General features: G+C 45.6%; 1 protein-coding gene across 4 annotated transcripts; it reads right to left on the reverse strand.

Annotated features, from left to right (window-relative positions):
* Nucleotides 1-1,723: 1,723 nt before the first annotated feature.
* LOC148144359 (uncharacterized) lies at nt 1,724-13,417 on the reverse strand. 4 transcript variants are annotated; one of them, XM_087974674.1, is made up of 2 exons: nt 13,319-13,417; nt 1,724-4,587 (listed from the first exon to the last, which is right to left on the reverse strand). In XM_087974674.1, exon 2 carries the CDS (start codon nt 4,202-4,204, stop codon nt 3,029-3,031), a length of 1,176 nt encoding a protein of 391 aa, XP_087830800.1. In that variant the 5' UTR covers nt 4,205-4,587; nt 13,319-13,417; the 3' UTR covers nt 1,724-3,028. The 4 variants fall into 4 exon arrangements, with proteins under 4 accessions (XP_087830800.1, XP_087830801.1, XP_087830799.1 ...); XM_087974675.1 differs by lacking the exon at nt 13,319-13,417 and adding an exon at nt 13,129-13,276; XM_087974673.1 differs by lacking the exon at nt 13,319-13,417 and adding an exon at nt 7,849-7,912.
* Between the last annotated feature and the right edge of the window lie 9,668 nt (nt 13,418-23,085).

Genomic DNA, 23,085 nt, shown 5'->3' on the forward strand with positions numbered 1-23,085 from the left:
TGGGGGAAGGGCAGAAGGCAAGAAATGCAGCATCATAGAAGGTGCTCCTCCAGGGAGTGTATTTTACCAACTACAACTGCTCAATATAAACAAACACTGACATGATCCTCCGGTTTTAATGCAAACCATAGCCCCATACAGTAGGTACCATTTAAATAAGTTAATAGATACAAGCCTTGAGCAAATCCAGCCTCCAGCCGGACCCCCCGCTTCTTGGAGCTCGGACCTTCCTCCAGCTCCGGGGGGTTGTTGAGCTCCTGGGCTCCGGCCGCCGCCGACGAAGCCGCGGGCGCCGGCTCTCTCTCCTCCACCGCCGACATTTTTAATTTGTTTTATCGTTCACCCGGTTACCGTCACCTCCCCCTTCCCGGGCCCCGGGAATTATACACAAATAAACAATAAACCCCACCGGGGACTGTCTCCTTTTCTTCACAACTTTTGTTTGAAAAGTTCCGGCTTTAATTTGAAATGTATTTTAAAGGTATTTTCTGAGGTAAACGATGCCTGTCTGCCCCCCTCCCTCCGTCAGAAACCACCCGCTGAGTCGATGAGAAAACCGCAGCCTCGTGCCGCCATCTTTGTTTTTCTTCTTCTTTCCGTCTCCTCCTTCAGTGACGCGTGACATCCACGCCCCCTCCAATCAGAGCGCACCTTACTCCACCTGACCAATGGCGGCTGGCTTTGTGTGTCGTGTTGGTCCCACCCTCTGCAATATCTCTCTCCGATTCGTCGGTACCGACCACAAGCTTTGGGATTAGTTGGGAATTTCACAACCACATCAGTGTATCCGCCCTTTTCATTCCCGTTCATTTATTCAACAGCAGATGACCCAATTTACTGCAACGGGCTGTGGGGCTATAGCGGTAGTGTCACATATTCAGGGGGAAGATGTGATTTTTAACGTTATCAACCAATTCAACTCTGGCACCTCCACATCCATTCATTCAATCGATGAGGGCTCAATTTAGTGTAAAGGGCTCTGAGGGTATAATATTTGTATCCCATGTTGGGAAGAAACCTCTCCCCACTCATTCAGTAGAAGAAGGCCTATTTGCTGCAGAGGTTTTTTTTATGGCGCAGTGGTAGTGTCCCTACCTTCGAGCCCTGAAATCCCACTGCTATGAGGATGCGTAATAACAAATTTTTTAGTCATAAGTCACATGACACCAGGTTATAGTCCAGCAGGTTTGTTTGGAGGGGATCTTACAGAAATATATTAAATTATGAAAGAAATAAAAGTAGGATGTTGCATTGGTAGGTGAGACTAGGATAAAAGCGCACGGCCTCAAGATTAGAGGAAGCAGGTTTAAAACTGAACTGAGAAGAAACTTCTTCACCCAGCGGGTTGTTAATCTATGGAATTCCTTGCCCAGGGAAGTATTTGATATTACTTCAGCAATCACTAGAAGCAGTAGATATGTTTTTGAAAAATAAAAGAATTAAGGATATGGTGAAAACGCAGGTAAGTGCAGCATAGATTAGTCATGATCTGATTGAGTGGTGGAGCAGACTCGAAGGGCCGGAAGGCTGACTCTTGCTCCTAGTTCTTATGCTCTTATGTTGAAATCACAAGCTTTTGGAGTGTAGTCACTTCAGCAGATGAAGTCATGAAAAAACAAGTGCAGGAAAGAGAATTTAGATAAATGAAAGACAACGCATCTCAACGGTCAATTACTTACTCCCATTCCTATTTCTGATTATCTTACTACACAGCAAGTTGTGTTTTCCCAACATTAATTTTATTTCCATTGTTTAAAATTAAATATTTAAGGTGAACAGTTTGTTTTTCGTCACTTGGACACACTGTGAATATCATAAACCCTCTCATGAGATATCATAGGAACAATTCATAAACTAGATTTGTCACTGAGTCACTCAAGGAGATATAGAAAGGAGAAAAAATCCCAACATGTGCAGGATGCTAACGAAAAGTTAGCAACCTGAAATGGTAACAGGAGCAAGTGAACAGCCCCAATCAGGAAACTCATTAGATTAGATTAGATTACTTACAGTGTGGAAACAGGCCCTTCGGCCCAACAAGTCCACACCGCCCCGCCGAAGCGCAACCACCCATACCCCTACATTTACCCCTTACCTAACACTACGGGCAATTTAGTATGGCCAATTCACCTGACCTGCACATCTTTGGACTGTGGGAGGAAACCGGAGCACCCGGAGGAAACACATGCAGACACGGGGAGAACGTGCAAACTCCACACAGTCAGTCGCCTGAGGCGGGAATTGAACCCGGATCTCTGGCGCTGTGATGCAGCAGTGCTAACCACTGTGCCACCATGCCACCCACTACAGTACCTTGTACTATTCTTCACTGAACACTGCAATTGCTTTCCTTTTCAGTTTAATGATCCATAATTGAATCTGACTCCAACACACTCTCTAGCAGATAGTTCCAGAGGTCAAAGTAATTTCAATCATTAACGAAGTTAGTTTTGGATCCATCCCAAAGACAATTCCGATGGACTTTTGCTTCCAAACATTTACAGCAAGTTCTTGGTATGGACACATTTCCAACTTAGTAGGTTTATTCCAGTTTTATAACATATTGGGGTGGCACACTGCTTAGCATTGCTACCTCACAGCATAAGGGACCCAGGTTCAATTCCAGCCTCAGGTAACTGTCTGTGTGGAGTTTGCACGTTTTCCCTGTCTGCACAGGTTTCCTTCCACTGTCTAAAGAGGGGCTTCGGTACATCTGTGTGGACCTCCTCCAATTAACTGAGGGCAATGGGGCACTGTGAGGATCAACAGATCAGACAGTCAGTCAGCAACTTCTCTCCGGGAGACTTGTCTCAAGAAAGGCAGCGGTTTCTTATCTCATCCATTCTCCTATACTCCACAAACTCCACACCGACAGTCGCCCCAAGGGTGGAATTGATCCTTGGTTCCTGGTGCCATGAGGCAGTGCTAATCACTGAGTCACAATGCCACCCCTGAGCCGTGAGGTTGCAGTCCAATGGAAAACAAATACAGTGCACCAACTCTCCCACTGCACCCACTGTCAGGAGAATCAGTCCTGGGGGGGACTCATGGCAATGTCAGCGTTGGAATCTGATTGTTGTGAGCGCTGGTGCCCCCGCTGGTGCTTCCGCAAATTGCGGGAAAATGTAAACCTCTTCCCGCACTCAGGGCAGCTGAAGGGCCTCTCCCCGGTGTGGACTCGCTGGTGCTTCAGCAGGGCAGATGAATCACTGAAGGCCTTCCTGCACTCGGGGCAGCTGAATGGCCTCTCCCCCGTGTGGACCCGCCGGTGGGTCAGCAGCGTGGAGGAGCGGGTAAAGCCCTTCCCGCACTCGGGGCAGGAGAACGGCTTCTCTCCAGTGTGGACGCGCCGGTGCCGAAGCAGGGCAGAGGAATTGCTGAAGGCCTTCCCGCACTCGGGACAACTGAATGGCCTCTCCCCTGTGTGGACCCGCCGGTGGGCCACGAGGTTAGAGGAAACAGCAAAACCCTTCCCGCACTCGGGGCAGGAGAACGGTCTCTCGCAGGTGTGGATCCGCTGGTGGGTCAGCAGGTTGGAGGGCTGGGTAAAGCACTTTCCGCACTGGAGGCAGGAGAAGGGCCTCTCCCCAGTGTGGACCCGCTGGTGCCTCAGCAGGTGGGAAGACCTGCTGAAGGCCATCCTGCACTCTGGGCAGCTAAAGGGCTTCTCACCCGTGTGGACCCGCAGATGGGTCAGCAGAGCAGAAGAGCGGGTGAAGCCCTTCCTGCACTCAGGGCACGAGTACGGTCTTTTCCCCGTGTGGACCCACTGGTGCCTCAGCAGGATAGAGGAATCACTGAAGGCCTTCCTGCACTCAGGGCAGCTGAATGGCCTCTCCCCTCTGTGGACCCGCTGGTGCTTCAGCAGGTCCGAGGATTTGCTGAAGGCCTTCCCACACTCAGAGCAGGGGAAGGGCCTCTCCCCAGCGTGGACGCGCTGGTGGGCCAGCAGGTGGGAGGAGTAGGTGAAGCCCTTCCCACACTCAGGGCAGGAGAATGGCTTCTCCCCGGTGTGGACTCGGCGGTGGTCCAGCAGGTGGGAGGAGCAAGTAAAGCCTTTCCCGCACTCGGGGCAGGAGAATGGCCTTTCCCCGGTGTGACTTCGCCGATGAATCTCCAGGACAGATGGGGCATTGAAGCCTCTCCCGCAGTCGCAACACTTCCATGGTTTCTCCACGGTGTGGGATTCCTCTGGTTTCACCATGGCCGCAGCTACAGCCCCTGCCCACAGTAAATTTCTCTTTCCTGGCTGTATAACTGTTTCGGGCTTTACACACAGTGCGCTGTAACAGTAGAGACTCTCATCCAGTCCCACTAATGCTGAAAATGGTCTGAAACAGAAACCAAAATGTTTTGCTCCTTCTCACAGAATCATAGTTCAAAATCGTTGAGGTCCCGATGGATTGAGTGACTGTCAGACATTGATGTGAAAGTGGGGACTGTCGACGCTGGAGAGGAGTTGAAAAGTGCGGTGCTGGAACAGTACAGCAGGTCAGGCAGCATCCAAACAGCAGGAGAATCGACGATTCAGGCATAGGCCCTTCATCTGTTGATTTTTAAACTTCAGTCTTCACATCTTCAAATACTCTGGAAAAAGAGATTCCAAAAGTCATCACGATCAGTCCAGGGTAGAAATTCAGAACAAGCTACTCCACTTTCTGCAGAACATTTTTTTCTTTTGCTGTTCCACAAAATTGAAAGCATCCCACACTCTCTCTCTTCCTCTATTCTCACTCCCTCAAATTAATTCTCCTGAAGTTGCTGATTCAGGATCTTACAGGGACAGAAAAAGCAAAAACGTCAGGACTGACACCTTCGAATTTTGGATAACACCACATGAAAGTTAATATCTTTCAGGATATTGGGATATTGCTGAGAGTGAGCAAGTCTGATTTTGGGAAGCAAAACAAGTGTAAATTCAGGTTGAACCTGCAATACAGCTTCTTGATAAAAAAAAGACATGAATTGGTTATCGTCCCTGTGGTGGTGGTGGTATGTGGTGGGTGGAATGTGACATTAAGGCATTGACACAGACAACCCGAGAGAAACTAAACATACAGACATGGCAAATGTTAGTGGCAAGCCAGAGTCAGATCTACAGCACAGAAACAGCCCCTTCGGGCCAACCAGATATCCTAGCCTAATCTCGTCCCATTTGCCAGCTCTTGGCCCATATCCCTCTAAACCTTTCCTATTCATATACCTATCCAGATGCCTTTAAAATGTCATAGCTGTATCAACATCCACCACTTCCTCAGGGAGCTCATTCCTTCCACACACCACCCTCTGCATGAAAAGATTACTCCTTCGGACCCTTTTAAATCTTACCCTCCTCCACCCTAAACCTTTTACCCTCTCGTTCTGGACTCTCTTACCCAGGGAAATGTCCTTGTCTATTTACCCTATCCATGCCTCTCATGATTTTATTAATGACCCTCAGTCACCCCTCAGCCTCTGATGCACGAGGAAAAACAGCCCAGCCCATTCAGCTCAAACCCTGGCAACATCCTTTTAAATGTGTTCTGAACCCTTTCAAGTTTCACAACATCATTCTGAGAGGAGCGAGACCAGAATTGCACACAATATTCCAAAAGTGGTCTACCCAATGTCCTGTACAGCCACAACACAACTTCCCAACTCTTATCCTCAGTCAGAGGATTGGGAAAGTTTTCAAAACCCACAAAAGACAGCCAGGAAAGAATGCAGGGACAAACCAAATTTGAGGGTCAGCTTGGAAGCATCAATGAGAAATCGGCGGACTGGGTTTATTGGGTATCCGTTCTGGAGTACGTATACATATTTCTCTTCTGCTCTTCGCAGTTCCTCTGGGCTGCAATGTGTGGTGGCTCGTTGAAATAATCTCCTGATGCAGCTTCGTTTGTGGGTGTTGGGATGATTGCTTCTGTAGTTAGGTATTTGGTCCATGTGTATTGTTTCTTGTAGACGCTAGTGTGAAGTTCCCCATTGACTGTTCACTCTACTGTGACATCTAGGAATGGCAGTTTGTTGTTGTTCTCCTCTTCAAACCAGGAGCCCCCCCTCAGGCCCATAGTCTCACTACCCAGAACACCAATATACAGACTAGTCAAAGACCTCCAGTGAAGACTAAAACACCAAGTCGAAGATTCATGCCACTCCATTCACTCTACCCAAGAATTCCTGAACACCAAAGACACCAAGATAGAAGAGGATGAAATAATGCTGTCCTTTGACATAACAGCCCCGTTCACATCCATTAACATCAACGTGGCCAAAGAAACACTGACTACACTACAAGAACCACCAAAGACACAAACACCAAACAGCACCAACTTCATCAGCAAAGATAACATTGTCAAGCTTGTGGACCCGTATCTTATTACCCACTTCACATTCAATAACAAGCCCTACAAACAAATCAACAGAACACCCATGAGACCACCAATATCAAGGTTCCTAGCAGAAGCAATAATGCAGAGACTCGAACAAACAGCCCTCCCAATGCTCCAATCCAACTTTTGGGTCCGCCGCAGTGACGGCACCTTTGTCATCACAAAATGAAACAAATTAGAGGAAACCTACAATACCATCAACAATATCCTTACTGGCATAAAATTCACAAAAGAGGAGAACAACAACAAAGTGCCATTCCTAGATGTCAGCAGAGCGAACAGTCAATAGGGAACTTCAGACTAACGTCTACAGGAAAACAACATACACAGACTCAAGTACCTAATGCAGAAGCAAATCATCACAAACGAATCTGCATCAGGACACTATTTCAACGAGCCACTACACACTGCACCACCCAGAAACTACGAAGAGCAGAAGATAAATACTTATACAACATATTCAAGAAGAACGGTACCCAATAAACCCTGTCCGCTGATTTCTCAACAACAAACTCAAAGCAGACACATGCGCAGAAACCCTAGCCACATTACCTTACATCAAAGACATCTGTGAAATGATGTCCAGACAACTCAAACCTCTCCACATCATGGTAGCCCACAAATCTACCAACACACTTAAGCAGCAGCTAATGAACCTGAAAAAACAAATGTTATTTACAAATTACCATGCAAGGAAGTATACACATGGACTCTGCCCCCATAGTTCTCGGTGGCAAGAAATGCTGGGATGAGATAAGGAAGATTTTTTTCAGTCAGAAAGAGGTGACTCTGTGGAACTCATTGGCACTGAAATGAGGAAAGTAACTGAGTGCTTTTAAATCAGATAAAGATAGGCTCTTGATTAGTAAGGAAATCAAGGGTTATAGGGGGGAGGCAGGAAAATGGGATTGAGAAACATTGGCCATGATCGAATGGTGGAGCAGACTCAACAAGTCGAATGGACTGATTCTGCTTCTGTATCTTATGGATCTGTAACCACAAAGATCTGACTTAATTTTCACTACTTTTACTGTGTTCCTGTCATATTTATGGCAAGCGTGTGGCAATACGTTGTAGATTTCTCAAGCTAGATCTTCTAATTTCATATCAAATATTGATAATTGGAGCTAATATTAGAGAGAGTAAAGGTGCTTATTTCTTGGATAAATAAACCCGTCATGCATTTTAAGCTTAAACCTTGCATACTTGCGAAATTAGAGTTGCCATTTTGCCCGCTGTCATCAAATCTCCAATAAAACCTCCCTTTTACTTGATAACCCATTTTGGGAAATAATAAACATAACTGAGGTTTTGTGTTTTATGCAAGCGCTTTAAGCTTTTGATATAATGATTTTAAGCCATCTACACAGAGTGTGATTGAATTTCTAAACTTAAGTAACAGCCTTAAAGTATTTGTATCACTCACATAATTGTAATTAATGTAAATCTTGAATTAAACTTATTGAAAAGAACATACTTGCTGAATTAGAGTCAGCATTGTTTTCAATGCTTTGTCCATTATTCCCTTTCACCTCATTACCTATTTTAGAGAAAAAAAAAAATTGCATATGCTTGAACATTTACTTTTTTTGGCAATATTTTAAAATGAAGAAAGCAGTTCAGTCAACTTCAATCTTCATCCGGTCACTTTTTAGAAAAGGTTTTGAGCACAGTTATAAAATAATAATGCAAGGTTACCTAATTTGCAGCATTGCTTGAGACAGATTTAATAGTACAAGAAGTTATGATCTCCATTCAGTAATGTCTCGATTTGAACATAGTTTAAGTTAAGCTAAGGGTGTTGCAGGAATTGAAGTCATTGTGAAAATGTTACCAGGGAAAACATTGGATAAAAAAAAATTCTGGTTTGAGTTTGTTCTTTGGGTATAAAAAGATACTGGATCCAAGTATCCTCCCAATCTTCTTAAAATATCCCACAAAATAAACACATAGCAACCTAAATAAATCAGGCCCAAAAGAAATTCAGAACCCACACTAATATATGGCAAGGAGGAAAGTTTTAGACTACAGGGCAATAAAGATGGGTTGGTCAGATGGGCAGAACAATGACAGATGGAGTTCAATCCTGAAAAGATTGAGATGATACATTTCAGGAAGATCAACAGGCAAGGGAGTACATGAAGAATCACAAGAACTTAGAATATACTGAAGATCAGAGAAAGGTATATGTGTTCATAGATTCTTGAAGGCAACAGGACATGTGGATGAAATGGTTAAGGCGGCAGATGAAATACTTGCCCTCAATAGTTAAGGCATTGAACATGAGAGCCAGGAGATCATGATGGAACTGTACAAGACATTCGTTGGGCCACAGCTGGAGTACTGGATCTGGTCGTCACATTATTAGAAGGATGTGATGGCACTAGAAAGGGTGCAGAAAGGAATACTAACCCTGGGTGGTGCATGTTGGTGGGTTTCAGCTATGAGAGTGATTAGATCGGCTGAGGGTATTTTCCTTAGAGCAGAGAAGGATGGGTGAGGACCTGTTTGTACAGATAAGACACTTAGGGTCTAGATAGGAAGAAACTTTTCCCCTTGGTGGACGGCTTCAGCAATTAGGGGGCATAGATTTAAGGAAAGAGATAGGACATTTTAATGGAATTTAAGGAACAATATCACCTAGAATGTGCTGGAGATGGATGAATTTACTTATGGGAAGAATTGGTTTGTTTGAAGGGATGGATATAATGAAATAAAACTAGTTCAGAAAATCATTATAATGTGCTAAGAAAAAGAACTGGAGGTAGACCTCCAATAGTGGAAACAATCTAAAGAAGTTTCATTGTCCCATCTGAGAAAAACAATTCTGCTAAACTTCTCAAACGAACCCGAACATGTGTCAGAACTTGTTTGTTTAAAATCAATTGAACCTATTCCAAGTATTTAGGAAAATGAGAATCATCTTTAATCCTGGCCCTATTGGCTGCAACCAAAAGTGATAGGAAGCTTTTTCAGTTTCATTGAAATGGAGCCAATGGATTCTATTGGCTCATTAGAAGAACAGAAGAGGGTTGTTTGAGCTTATTGAGCAGTTTGTAGACTCAAACAAGGATCCAGAAAACAATTTTCTGTGGCACAGAAGCAAGGACAATTAACAAGGATTGATGTTGGTACTGTGTGTCCAAGTGTCTCAGTCTTCAAAGTTCTAGATAAGTTAAGCTTCTGAAAAGTTGAAGGTGTCAATGGAAGATCAGTAGGGAATCAAGGGTTTTGGGGAAAAGGCAGGAAAATGGAATTGAGGGTTATCAGATCAGACATGATCTCACTGAATGGTGGAGCAGAATGGCCAATACTGCTATTTCTTGCGGTAAATCGATCTGGGTGTTGATAAAAGCTTTTGTATGATTTTTCTTTGTAGTCAGCAACATTTTGTATTCGGAAGAAGTTGGCTTTTGTGTTGGACCTCAAATAACGCTGGAGGCTCCACTGAGGGTTGTTTAGCAACCGAGGTTACATATCATCAAGTTAAATCAAAATAAGCAGCAAAATATATGGTAAAAGTGTAGGTGTGACTGCTGAAGGCCAAATAAAACATTTTCAGTCGCAAAAATGTCTTTACTCCATAATGTTTCGTTTTACATGCAGTCAGCGACAACCAATCAAGGTGTCGCAGAGTAAAGTTAGGTCTCACCAAGACAGCTGACATGTCCGTACAATACTGCTGTAGCGCTCTTTAACCACAGGGTATGTACTAGTGATTCATTTATTTTGCACTTTCCCCAACATCCCAAATTAGGTTGAGGTTTGTTACAGCATCCTGATTGGAAGCCCGATGTAACGTGCTCAGATACTGCTGCAGTCGTGTGATGTGTTAAATTCCCAATGATTTTCAAAAAAAAAAGTGAAAGGCAGTGGTTGCATGTGTTGACACCACAGGTATTATTTATATTGGCTTTGAGATAGGGAACAACCATCACCTCCCAAATTGTGTTTTGTTTGCACAGCAACTTTGAGTATGAAAAGCATTCTATTTTTAGATGGTCTAAATGCATACACCGTTTCTTATCAGCGTACCTTAAAATCAACATTAAAAAGCACAAACAATTCATTTTCACTGTAAATTACATACTTTAAAATCAAATATTGCAAGACATACAAACACACCAAGAAGTCAAAATTTGTGAAGAAAGCACATCTTTGACAGTTCAGACAGGGAAAAACTTTGTTCTTGTGGTGGTCAGTGGAGACTTACTCGATCAAATATTAACTCCCAGTGTATCTCACATAGATGCTGTATCAATCAAGATCTTATTGATCACTGTTGACAAAATTAAACCTATTGACCTGACTCTTTACAAAATAAGAACATATTTTAGTACATAACATTTTCCCATAATACAGACATTTGCAGTAGTGCAGTTATGTGAAAAGAAACCTGCGTTGTTAATTTAGTTTGTTGCTCCATTTCATAAATGTTGTTTTCATTTATTTTGAAAAATCAACCCTTCCACTCTTTCTAAAGGTACATGATACTTTAACTTTTTTTTCTTTGCCAATTTTCTTTCACCAACAAAAGCATTCACTTTTTTTGGCATTGGGTGGGGGAGCTCTGCCAGCTGCCAATTTCTTGCTGAAATTGTTTCACTTGACATGAGTCTTGCCAATAAATGACAGCAACAGCAGCAGCTAATACTGATGATCACACTTCAACAAAAGTATACCAAGGTGCTTCACATTATGTATCACCCAAGCTGGAGAAATGTGAGGATCTCCTTCTCGGCCTTTCCCCTCGGCTGAGGTGTGGTGACCCTCAAGATAAACCACCACCAGCCATCTCTAATGAGAGAGAACAGTCTAATCCTCTGGGAAGACTGTGATGAATGTGTTTAAAGTTGAAAGACTGTTGAAATATAAGGGGGCGGCACAGTGGCTCAGTGGTTAGCACTGCTGCCTCACAGCACCAGGGACCCGGGTTCAATCCCATCCTGGGGCGACTGTCTGTGTGGAATGTGCACAATCTCCCAGTGTCTGTGTTGGTTCCCTCCGGGTGCTCTGGTTTCCTCCCACAATCCAAAGATACGCAGGCTAGGTGAATTGGCCATGCTAAAATTGCCCATAGTGGTACATAAGTCAGGGGTAATTGTAGAGGAATGGGCTTGGCTGGCATACTCTCTACAGGGTCGGTATGGAGTTGTTGGGCCGAAGGGCATATTTCCACACATAGGGGTTCTATGACTGTAACAAACACTACATCTGACAAACAGGTATAAAACTAGCCACCAGGATATATGAACATCAACTAGCCACAAAAACACATGATCCACTAAAACTAGTATCTTTACATACAAAGGAGGACACCATGTTGACTGGGACCATCCATCCATCCTATGACAAACCACCATCCTATAAGCCAACCAGAAACACATACAAGAATTCCTTGGAGCATGACATTCTAAGATGTCATATTAAGGCGTTTGATAAGGTTCCCCATGGTAGGCTACTGCAATTTTAGTAAGGCGTTTGATAAGGTTCCCCATGGTAGGCTACTGCAGAAAATACGGAGATATGGCATTGAGGGTGAGTTGGAGGTTTGGATTAGGAATTGGCTGGATGGAAGAAGACAGAGGGTAGTAGTTGATGGCAAAGTTTCTTCATGGAGTGCCGTCACTAGCGGTGTTCCGCAAGGATCTGTTTTGGGACCATTGCTGTTTGTCATTTTTATAAATGACCTGGAAGAGGGGTTAGAAGGTTGGGTGAGCAAGTTTGCGGATGATACGAAAGTCGGAGGAGTTGTTGACAGTGAGGAAGGATGTGGCAGGTTACAGCAGGATATAGAGAAGCTGCAGAGCTGGGCAGAAAGGTGGCAAATGGAATTCAATGTAGCTAAATGTGAGGTGATTCACTTTGGGAAGAATAACAAAAAGATGGGGTACTGGGCTAATGGTCGGATACTTGGTAGTGTGGATGAGCAGAGGGATCTTGGTGTCCATGTACACAGATCTCTGAAAGTTGCCACCCAGGTAAATAGTGCGGTGAGGAAGGCATATGGCGTACTGGCTTTTATTGGTAGAGGAATTGAGTTCCGGAGTCCTGAGGTCATGATGCAGTTGTATAAAACTCTGGTGCGGCCGCATCTGGAATATTGTGTGCAGTTTTGGTCGCCATACTATAGGAAGGATGTGGAGGCACTGGAACGGGTGCAGAGGAGGTTTACCAGGATGTTGCCTGGTATGGAAGGAAGATCGTATGAGGATAGACTGAGACACTTGGGACTGTTTTCATTAGAGAAAAGAAGGTTTAGGGGTGACTTGATTGAGGTGTACAAGATGATTAGGGGGTTAGATAGGGTTGACAGTGTGAACCTTTTCCCGCGTATGGAGTCGGGTATTACAAGGGGGCATAGCTTTAAATTAAGGGGGGGTAGATATAGGACTGAAGTTAGGGGTAGGTTCTTCACTCAGCGAGTCGTAAGTTCATGGAATGCCCTGCCAGCAGCAGTGGTGGACTCTCCCTCTTTATGGGCATTTAAGCGGGCATTGGATAGGTATATGGAGGATAGTGGGTTAGTATAGGTTAGGTGGGCTTGGATCGGCGCAACATCGAGGGCCAAAGGGCCTGTACTGCGCTGTATTCTTCTATGTTCTATGTTCTAACTGGAAATCTATTGATTTGGACCCTATCTACCATGCTCTGAGAAAAAGAATGGAAATGATATCACTCACCCTAAGAAACCAAAAGACATAAATAGAAAGCAGGACATAATACCAGCGCTTCATCGACTCACTGATGATGTTACCTAGTATGGTGATGAAACATCTGAAAATGACCTTCCAGCTCAGCGAGCAAACTTATATCCAGAATGAGAAAATCCTAGTTGACACAAAGGCTGCCACAAAGTTGGAATTCTCTCCCAGAAATGACAGTTGATGGTGCCCACACCAACATGAATGCTCGCGCTCCCCGCCCCAAGACAACATGCGTCGTACCCTCACGAATATGGCGACCAGTTGCCCCCAGAGGTCCTTCCCCAAACAAAGTAAACACTGGGCCTGTGGAGCTTTTATTCGCAGCCTCAGGCCACCCCAAGGAATTTATAAACTCCCCAGTCTCCCTCCTCCCGCGGTTTCCAATCCTCCCCTGTCTCACTGTCTCCTCTCGGTAAAAACAATGACCGCAGATGCTGGAAACCAGAGTCTAGATTAGAATGGTGCTGGAAAAGCACAGCAGTTCAGGCAGTATCCGAGGAGCAGTAAAATCGACATTTCGGGCAAAACCCCTTCATCAGGAATATAGGCAGAGATCCTGAAGGGTGGAGAGATAGATGAGAGCAGGGTGGGGGTGGGGAGAAAGTAGCATAGAGTACAATAGGTGAGTGGGGGTGGGAAGAAGGTGATAGGTATGAGGGGAGGGGGTGGTGGAGTGGATAGGTGGAAAAGAAGATAGGCAGGTAGGACAAGTCATGGGGACAGTGCTGAGCTGGAAGTTTGGAAGTGGGGTGAGGTGGAGGAAGGGGAAATGAGGAAATTGTGAAGTCCACATTGATGCCCTGGGGTTGAAGTGTTCTGAGGCGGAAGATGAGCCGTTCTTCCTCCAGGCGTCTGGTAGTGAAGGAGCAGCGGTGAAGGAGGCCGAGGACCTCCATGTCCTCGGCAGAGAGTGAGGGGGAGTTGAAATGTTGGGCCACGGGGCGGTGTGGTTGATTGGTGCGGGTGTCCCAGAGATGTTCCCTAAAGCGCTCTGCTAGGAGGCGTTTAGTCCCCCCAATGTACAGTAGGCCGCCTACTTGCTGAGCATTTCAGAGAACACCTCTGGGACACCCGGACCAACCAACCCAACCACCCCGTGGCTCAATACTTCAACTCCCCCTCCCACTCCACCAAGGACATTCAGGTCCTTGGACTCCTCCATCGCCAGACCATAGCAACACGACGGTTGGAGGAAGAGCGCCTCATCTTCCGCCTAGGAACCCTCCAACCACAAGGGATGAACTCAGATTTCTCCAGTTTCCTCATTTCCCCTCCCCCCGCCTTGTCTCAGTCCCAACCCTCGAACTCAGCACCACCTTCCTAACCTGCAATCTTCTTCCTGACCTCTCCGCCCCCATTCCCACTCCGGCCTATTACCCTCACCTTAACCTCCTTCCATCTATCGCATTTCCAACGCCCCTCCCCCAAGTCCCTCCTCCCTACCTTTTATCTTAGCCTGCTGGGCACACTTTCCCATTCCTGAAGAAGGGCTCATGCCCGAAACGTCGATTCTCCTGCTCCTTGGATGCTGCCTGACCTGCTGCGCTTTTCCAGCAACACATTTTCAGCTCTGATCTCCAGCATCTGCAGTCCTCATTTTCTCCTCTATGTTTAGAAATCAGCAAGGATACTGCAGAATGCGAGGTACAGACTTCTACATTTTGATGTAAAGTTATATTAGAGGTAGCCACTACCATAGTATGGATGGCAGAGAGAATCTGGGTGCAGGAAGGCATGCCTTGAGCAAGCTTAGTAGAAAAATAGGCAATAGGGCGCCAAGAGGAGCCATGTTGCTGGGTGAGAACAGCTGTCGCACAGGTATCAAGAATGGCAACATAAAGATGAAAGTGGCAGTCATACAAACGTCTGCCTAGCGTGGGTGCTGAAGAGAGGGTAGTTTTAAGCTCTGTAAAGACTTGTAGTTGTTATGGGGTGAGTTCATACCGTTAAGGCACATTAGTCGAGGATAGGGGAGATAACTTTTGATCAGAAGGGCACAATTAGGAATCCATTGTCGGCAATAATTGATGAGGTCAAGAAATTACCGTATCTGTTTAGGAGTGGTTGGAGGGGCAATACAAAGAATAGGATCAATACGTTCAGGTGTCAAGCACCGGTCGAATTCAGAAATGAGAGTACCTAGGAACTTAACTTCTTTCTGATTAGTCTTAACTTTGCTTGGGGGTACAATATAGCCACATTGATGTGGATGGTTGTAAAAGGTAGTGGAGTCAGTGTGATTGGACACTTTGTCAGGGCTAGCTAGGAGGTCATCGATGTATTGAACTAGGGTAGCGTTTCCAGGAAATTCAAATAATTCAAGCTGGGTGTGAAGAGTCTCTGAAAAGAGTGTCAGCGACTGAATAAACCTTTGAGGTAGGCAAGTCCACATATATTGGCGGCCCTTATAAGAAGGCAAAAATGTATTGGGCTATTGGATGCAAAGGAAGACAAAAGAATGCATGTTGGAGGTCAACGATAGTGAAGAGCTTGGCATCAACTGGAACTTGGCTGAGGATAGTAGCAGGATTAGCAACTGGAGGATTATGAGCCTCAATGATTTTATTTCCTTCATGAAGGTCGTGAACGACATTCAGGATGTTCCGGTTTAGGGATCGGAAAGATAGGTGTATTGACAGAAGAATGGCATGGGACTAGAAGGCCTTGCTGTAGAAATGAATCAATGACAGGTTGAATGCCAGCTTCACCTTCTGGTTTCAGGGGGTATTGAGATATAGACAGGAGGACAGAATTAGGTTTGATCAGAACAATGATGGGTGGGACCTTAGCAAGGCCCACTTATGTTTTAGAGTCCACCCAGACTCCAGGGTATACTGCGTCCTGCGGGTGATGGTGGGCATAATGATGATGAAGGCTGCCGTGAAATGACTAAGGATGTGCATAAAATATTATTGATCCTTGAGTGAGCAGCTGAATTTCACGGCAAGTTTGATCAGCATGGTCAAAAAGAGTCTTAGCGTCAAAACCTACTTCTTGGGCTTTGTGTTTTGGGTTCAAGTGAGTGGTGACACAGGGGAAAATGAGAGGGCCAGTTTTCCAGCTATGAAGAGGAACGGACACGAAAAGAACGCCACCAGCTGGTGACCTGATCTCACCAATCACCCAAGTGTGCTGAGTAGTGCCCAGTAAGGGATTATAGTGTGTTCAAGCCTGAGATCATAAGCTAAAGTAATGTGGGGGTGAGGGACGTTATGTAAAATAGGATCAAAAGCATAAGGATCCAAATCAAATGACCACCATCGAGGAGGCTTTGGTTTGGTATTGATGCATTGAACAAAATGAGGTGGATCCTGAATCAGGATACCATCATCATTACATTCAATAGTAATATTTAGAGGACAGAGGAGATCTCTAGCGAGTAGAGGGTTACGTAATCCATTAGTAACAACAAAGCAAAAAGGAAGCGTGACACAAGTTTTCCACACCACTGTCAGAGGGACAGCGTATGCATGTTTATTAGAGGAACTATCAAAACACTGCAGGATTTCATCATCGTCCAAGATTTGAAAATCAAAAGCATTAGCAAGATGGACGGGAAGTGATGAAACAGTGGCTTCTGTGTCAAACATAAATTCAATATCATGGCTATTATGGTTAAGAATTAGCATAGGTACATCCTCTGGGCTAGCGGTAAGTATGGGAAAATTCAAAGCAGGAAGCTGCCCCATATCCGGGAGTCAGTTTTGAAAAGGGTTTTGTGCAGTAAAAGGGCAACCTGCTGAGATCACTGGGGAGGGAGACCAGGAGATTGTCTGTTGTTTTTACTCCGGTGATGAACCAGGGACTGCTATGGAAAGGACAGTTCTTGGACCAATGACCTAGTTCACTGCAATTGAAACAAAGGTGTAGCTGTTGGGGGACTCTAGGGGGTGGGGGAGGCAGTGAAGAGTAATGAGAGGATGTATAGGGGCATCATGGACTGTTGGGGAAGGATACATAGGAGGACCGCAAGGTCCATTGGGATGTTGTGAATATATAGTACCATTTCTACTGTCGTGCCATACTGGACGATAGTATGAGGGTTTCATTTGCTAGCTTGACTGACCTTGCAGACGAAAAGGTCTACTTTGAATCCTGGGTTTAAGTTTAGCCACTGTAGTTTGGGCAAGTTCTGTCTTACTCTTGGGATCCTTTCATTCTCAGAAGTAACAAACCTCTCGGCTGAATTGTGCAACCTCAGCATCTTGCCAGTGGATATTGTGGGTTTTAATAGCTTTCTGTACCTGATCAGGTAAGAGAGTCATACATAGGGCATTAAATTGGGATGATCACCCTTGTAGGTAGTTAGCGTCACCAGAGGAAGCACCATAGCATTCCTTAAAACGGGTAAGGAACTCATCAGCCTCTTCGCCTGAGCTAGGTTTACATGTTAAGACTTTACCCACATCAACTACACGATGCACTGCTTGGTGGAGACAGGTAATAATCCAATCTGATAGTTTCTGCCGGGTGCCGGACTACAGGCTGGGTATGATTATTACCTTGTAAAATTTCTCAGAACTCGCCCATTTTTCAGGCAAAAGGCTGCATTCTGAGGTGAAGTAGGTCTTGGGAGGCAGCATTATAAATGGTCTTAGTCCTGTTAATTACATGTATAAGGCTAACATCTGTTATTTTGTATGGTCAGTCAGGGAGGATCAGTCAGATCGATGTTGTATAATGATTCATGATTGGGGAACTGCAAGGATTAGGACTCGGACCCCAGGTATTCACAGTATATGTCAGTGATTTAGATGAGAAACTAATTGGAATATATCACAAATTGCAGATGACACAAAGCTGGGTGGAAGGGTGAGCTGTGAGGAGGATGCAATGTTATTTGGACAGGCTGAGTGAGTGGGTAAATGTATGGCAGGTTCAGTTTAGTGTGGATAAATGTGAGGTTATCCACTTTGGTAGTAAAAATAGAAAAGCAGATTATTTCAATAACTGTAACCTGGGAGATGGGAATGTTCACCAAGAACTAATCCAAGATGGAGGCTGAGAAAATTTGTGGCTGTAAGAGCTGCTCTTTTTTAAAGATATTTTCAGTGTTGGAGGCGATTTCCTTGAATTCCAGGAGCAGCAATTACTGTTTTATATGCTGTTGCATTGTTTTGGAACTTTGGAGTAAAAAAATCAAGTCAACAGCACTTTTAAAAGAGAGAAAGACAGCTAATGGCAGCGAGCACATGGTCTGAAAGAGAGAGATAGAGAGAAAATCCTACACTGCTAGCTGACACAGCAGTGCATCTATGTAGTTACTGCCTTTGTTGTTTGAAATCATGTATCTCTGAACATTGGAGTGCGTCTAGGAAAAATTAACAAACACAAAATTCACAACTGGTCTTGGTGGAATCTGTGTGGGAGAGCTCACAGTACAGAAACAGACAAGTGCATAGTTTTTAATGTGTAGCCTTGCTGTAAGTCTGCGGTAGTGAATAGAGTGGGTTCTTTCTTGATTATTTGTTTTGAGATTTTAGAAGCTCACCAGCGGCCACAACAGGGAGCGGCCAATCACCTGCTCCGAATGTAGGAAGAAATTCATTGATTCTTCCAGCCTGCAGACGCACCAGTGGGTCCGCACCGGAGACAGTCTGCTCACCTGCTGTCAGTGTGGGAAGGGCTTTACCCCCCTCCTCCCACCTGTGGAGGCCATTGCAGGGTGATTGAAGGAATGACAGCCGAGTGCTATTATCGACTGGACCATCAACCCAGCTTTGGGGAGTCCTGGGTTCGAATCACACTGTGGCAGATGGCAGAATTCGAATTTAGTCAGATATCTGGGATTCAGAATCTAATGATGAAACCATATTCTCGGAAAAAAATATCCCATGAGATTCACTCATGTCAGAGTCTGTCTGTATCCCAATTTTGAGTCAGACTGGTTCTATTTCCATCATAGAATTTATAACATATTACATAGATAGACTGTCTGAAGATTGTGCGTTTTTTGAGCAAAATAGAATGTACTTGCAATTAAAATCCTGCAATTGCAAATTCACACCATAGACTGATGTGTGTGTCTGTGTATGTGCGTGCTTGGTAAGGTGTGTGAGTAATGGAGTATAAGCCTGTGAGAGGGTGTGAGCATGTGTGTGTGTGTCTGAGTGCGAGCATGAGTGTGAGAGTGAGAGAGAGAGAGTGTATAGTGTAGTGGGGTCACCTGTAGTGTGACATAAACCCAATGTCCCAGTTGAGACCACCCTCATGGGGTTCCAAATTTGGCTATCAGCCTCTGCTCAGCTACCAGAAACGATTAAGCAGTTACACAACACACATTGGAGAGGGCAGGGTGGGCCTTGTCTTTCGATTTGCGGAAGTTGAGACCCTCTGGATACTGTGATCCAGGGCAAACATATGCTGGTGGACCTTCGGCTCAGAAAGATGCAGCTGGAAGCCGGACTGCAGACACATCTGGGGAAAAGGGGAAAGTTAACTGGACACTTTATTCTGGGAGATGGTCTTTCCTCTACGGACAAAGCCTTCTGACTGGGTCAGTGGACAGGGTCAGGAGGATGTCAGCACAAGTTAGACAGAACGGGCGGCACGGTGGCACAGTGGTTAGCCCTGCACCAGAGACCCGGGTTCAATTCCCACCTAAGGCGACTGACTGTGTGGAGTTTGCACATTCTCCCCGTGTCTGTGTGGGTTTCCTCCAGGTGTTCCGGTTTCCTCCCACAGTCACAAAGATGTGCAGGTCAGGTGTATTAGCCATGGTAAATTGCCCGTAGTGTTAGGTAAGGGGTAGCTGTATGGGTGGGTTGCGCTTTGGCGGGGCGGTGTGGACTTGTTGGGCCAAAGGGCGTGTTTCCACACTGTAAGTAATCTAATCTAATAAAGGGGGTTTGAGAGAGCTCTGTACGAGCGAGGAGCTAACTGGCTGTGTGGTGGGAGTAAGAACAATGTTGGGGAGGGGGCAGTGGGGGTCAGGGAGAGAATAGTGGCAGGGATTGTCACCATTCTCTGCAGTTGGCAGCAGAAGACCAAGTTGCATCAGTGTCTGCTCAGGGCTGGAGAAATGGAAAAGGGAAGTTGCAGCGGGTGTGGTCTAACAATGTCAGGAGGAGAGAGCCGCTGCTGAAGGCTCATGAGAAGTCAGAAGCTACAAAGACAAAGCAGAACTTCAAAGCTCTGGGAGCCATGGTGGCTCAGTGGTTAGCACCACTGCCTCACAGTACCACGGACTTGGGTTCAATTCCACTCTCATGTAGCTCTCTGTGTGAACCTTTGTGTCTGCGTGGGTGAACTCTGGGTGCTCCAGTTTCCTCCGACAGTCTAACCATCTGAAGTGTAGGGTGGATTGGCCATGCTGAAGTGTCCAGGGATCTGCAACCTAGGGTGGGTGAACTATGGGGAACTGCAGGGAAAGTGGGTGGGATGCTGTTTGGAAGGTCAGTCTGAATTTTATGGATTATATAGGGATTATATGAATCTACTGTCTTAGCCATGTGTCTATTGAGAAACGACTGCCCCCAAGTCTGCTGTGGATGGAGTGGGTTCCAGTTCATGGAACACTGACACCATTCCTGGGTAAGGTGGGATTTGAGATGTCACTTCCCCAACCCACTGTCCCCGTGCATTCTCTCTCTCTCCTTACAGTCTGCACTCTCCAAATCTCTCTGCCCAGCCATTCTCTCTCTCCCCCCCATTCTCTGTCTCCAAGTCTTTCTCCTCCCCTCCACCCTCTGTCCCCTGTCCATTTTTTCTCTCTCTCCCTCTACCCTCTGCCCCCCCATCCATTCTCTTTCTCTCTCTTTCCCCCCACCCTCTGCACCCCTGTCCATTCTCTCTCCCTTCTACCTTCCCCCCATCCTTTCTCGTACCTCGAGCCCTCTTTGATTGCTGTATCAAGCCCTTCTCGGGAAAGAGAGAGAATGGATGGTGATGACTCAATCTGGAAGACAGGGGAGCACAAGAAATGACTAATCTTTAAAATTGAGAACAGCTGAAATGATATATTCAGAAACATTGTTAATCTAAAAGCATAAAGCTGCAGACATGTTTCTGAAACTTGCATTGAATTAAGCGGGTAGAGTCATGCAGCACAGAAACAGACTCTGCAGTCCAGCTCACCCATGCTGACTGGATACCCTAAATTAATCTCGTGACCCATTTGCCAGTATTTGACCCATATCTCTCTCGACCCTTCCAATACATATATCCAACCAGATGCCTTTTAAATGTTATAATGGTACCAGCTCCAATCACTTCCTCTGGCAGCCCATTGCACACACGTACCACCCTCTGTATGAAAAAAATACAAATCTATGCCTTCCTCACTCCCTCGTTTTATCTGTACTGATACCTTCGGGGATCTCTGGACTTGGACAGCAAGGTTCCTTTGTTCCTCAGCACTCTGCAGGGACCTACTATTTATTGATTACTTTCATCCATTATTACATTTCCCAGAATGCCTGGAGATTAAATTCCATCTCTCTGCCCCATTTACCAGCTGATTGATATCAAAGTGTAGCCGGAGACCATCCTCCTCACTATCAATACCACCACCTTTCCAGAGTTTACTCCTAAACAGTAGGGAGCAGTACTGTCTCCGGCTGAGCAGTGGGAATTGTGTGTGTGTGTTGTGGGGGCTTGGAAACTTGGCAAGCTCCCTTTCCTTCATTTTTTATTTCCCCCAAATCCATGCAATTTAAGTTTTTATAAGATAAAACAGCACAGGGTTTAATTTTAATTTCTCACCGGCTGAAACTTTGTCCTCCCCTCTAACGTCTGAGAGTAAAACACTTTACTTCCCCTCCCCTCCCTCCATGTGTAACACAGAGTTGTGGGATTGGCACCTGTTGTTATTTTGTGATCTATTCCAAATGAAAGTTTATCTCTGCGCAGGCACAAGTGACAAGTCTGTTTTTGTGCTTTCTGCGAGATCAGGCTAGCAGCTTTTAAATCCTTATGTTAAGCAGCAGAAGCAAACAGTAGATCAGCAATTGTATTTTGAGAGTGGTAATTCTAGCCCTGGTAATCCCGTTGGGTCAACAGAGAGAGAGGGAGAGCATGTCACATCTAAAGTGCATACAGAAGAGTTGTTACACTTGTTCAGTCAGTTGAGTTGGTTCTGCCCACAGATGTGACTGGATGTTGCTTTTCATGGATCATAATTAAACTACAACGGAACACATTAAATTCAAGGAATTCAATTGAAAGGGCAGTTTGAGTGAATAAATGGAAAACTGCTTAAAGATTGGCTCCTGGTCTTTTACTTCACCAATTGGAAGTTGTTGGTTTGACAGCTCTCCTAATCATAGAATCCCTACAGTGTGGGAGCAGGCCATTTGGCCCATCGAATCAACACTGACCCTCCAAACAGCATCCCATCCAGACTCACAAAAATGTGCACCGCATGTGTGCAGAGAAGGGGATGCTGGGAGTGAGTGGGATGCTTTCACCACCACCATCTCCCTCCAAGACCCAAACATCCCCACAGCACCACCTATCCATTCCTCTAACACCACAGTGCCTCTGGCCTTACCCCCTGCCAACCACAGTGCCACTGTCCATTCTCCCTGCCACTCACAGCGCCCCCCCATCCATTCTCCCCGTCACCCACAGCATCCCCTGACCATTCTCCCTGCCACCTATAGCACCCTGTCCATTCTCCCCCACCAACTACGGCACGGCCTGCCCATTCTCCCCTGTGGCACCCACAGCACCCCCATCAATTCTCCCCCGCCATTCATGGCTCCCCCCTCTCCATTCCCCCGTGCCACCCACGGCACCCCTGTCCATTCCCTCATCACCCCCGGCACACCATCCATTCTGTCTCTCTTTCTTTCTCTCACCCCCACCCTCTGCATCCCTGTCCAGTCCCTCTTCCCATCTTCTGACTCCCTGTGCATTTTCTCTCTCCCCCAAACCCTCTGCTCTCCATCCCTCCGTTCCCCCATATATTCTCTTTCTCCACCCACATTCTGCCCTCTGTCCATTCTCCTGCAATCCAATGACTCCCATTTATTCTCTCTCCCCTCACCCTCTGCACTCCACTATTT

This window comes from Chiloscyllium plagiosum, unplaced genomic scaffold (genome assembly GCF_037043375.1).
Source record: "Chiloscyllium plagiosum isolate Xiang-an unplaced genomic scaffold, Cpla_swu_hap1 HiC_scaffold_27, whole genome shotgun sequence".
Lineage (NCBI taxonomy): Eukaryota > Metazoa > Chordata > Chondrichthyes > Orectolobiformes > Hemiscylliidae > Chiloscyllium > Chiloscyllium plagiosum.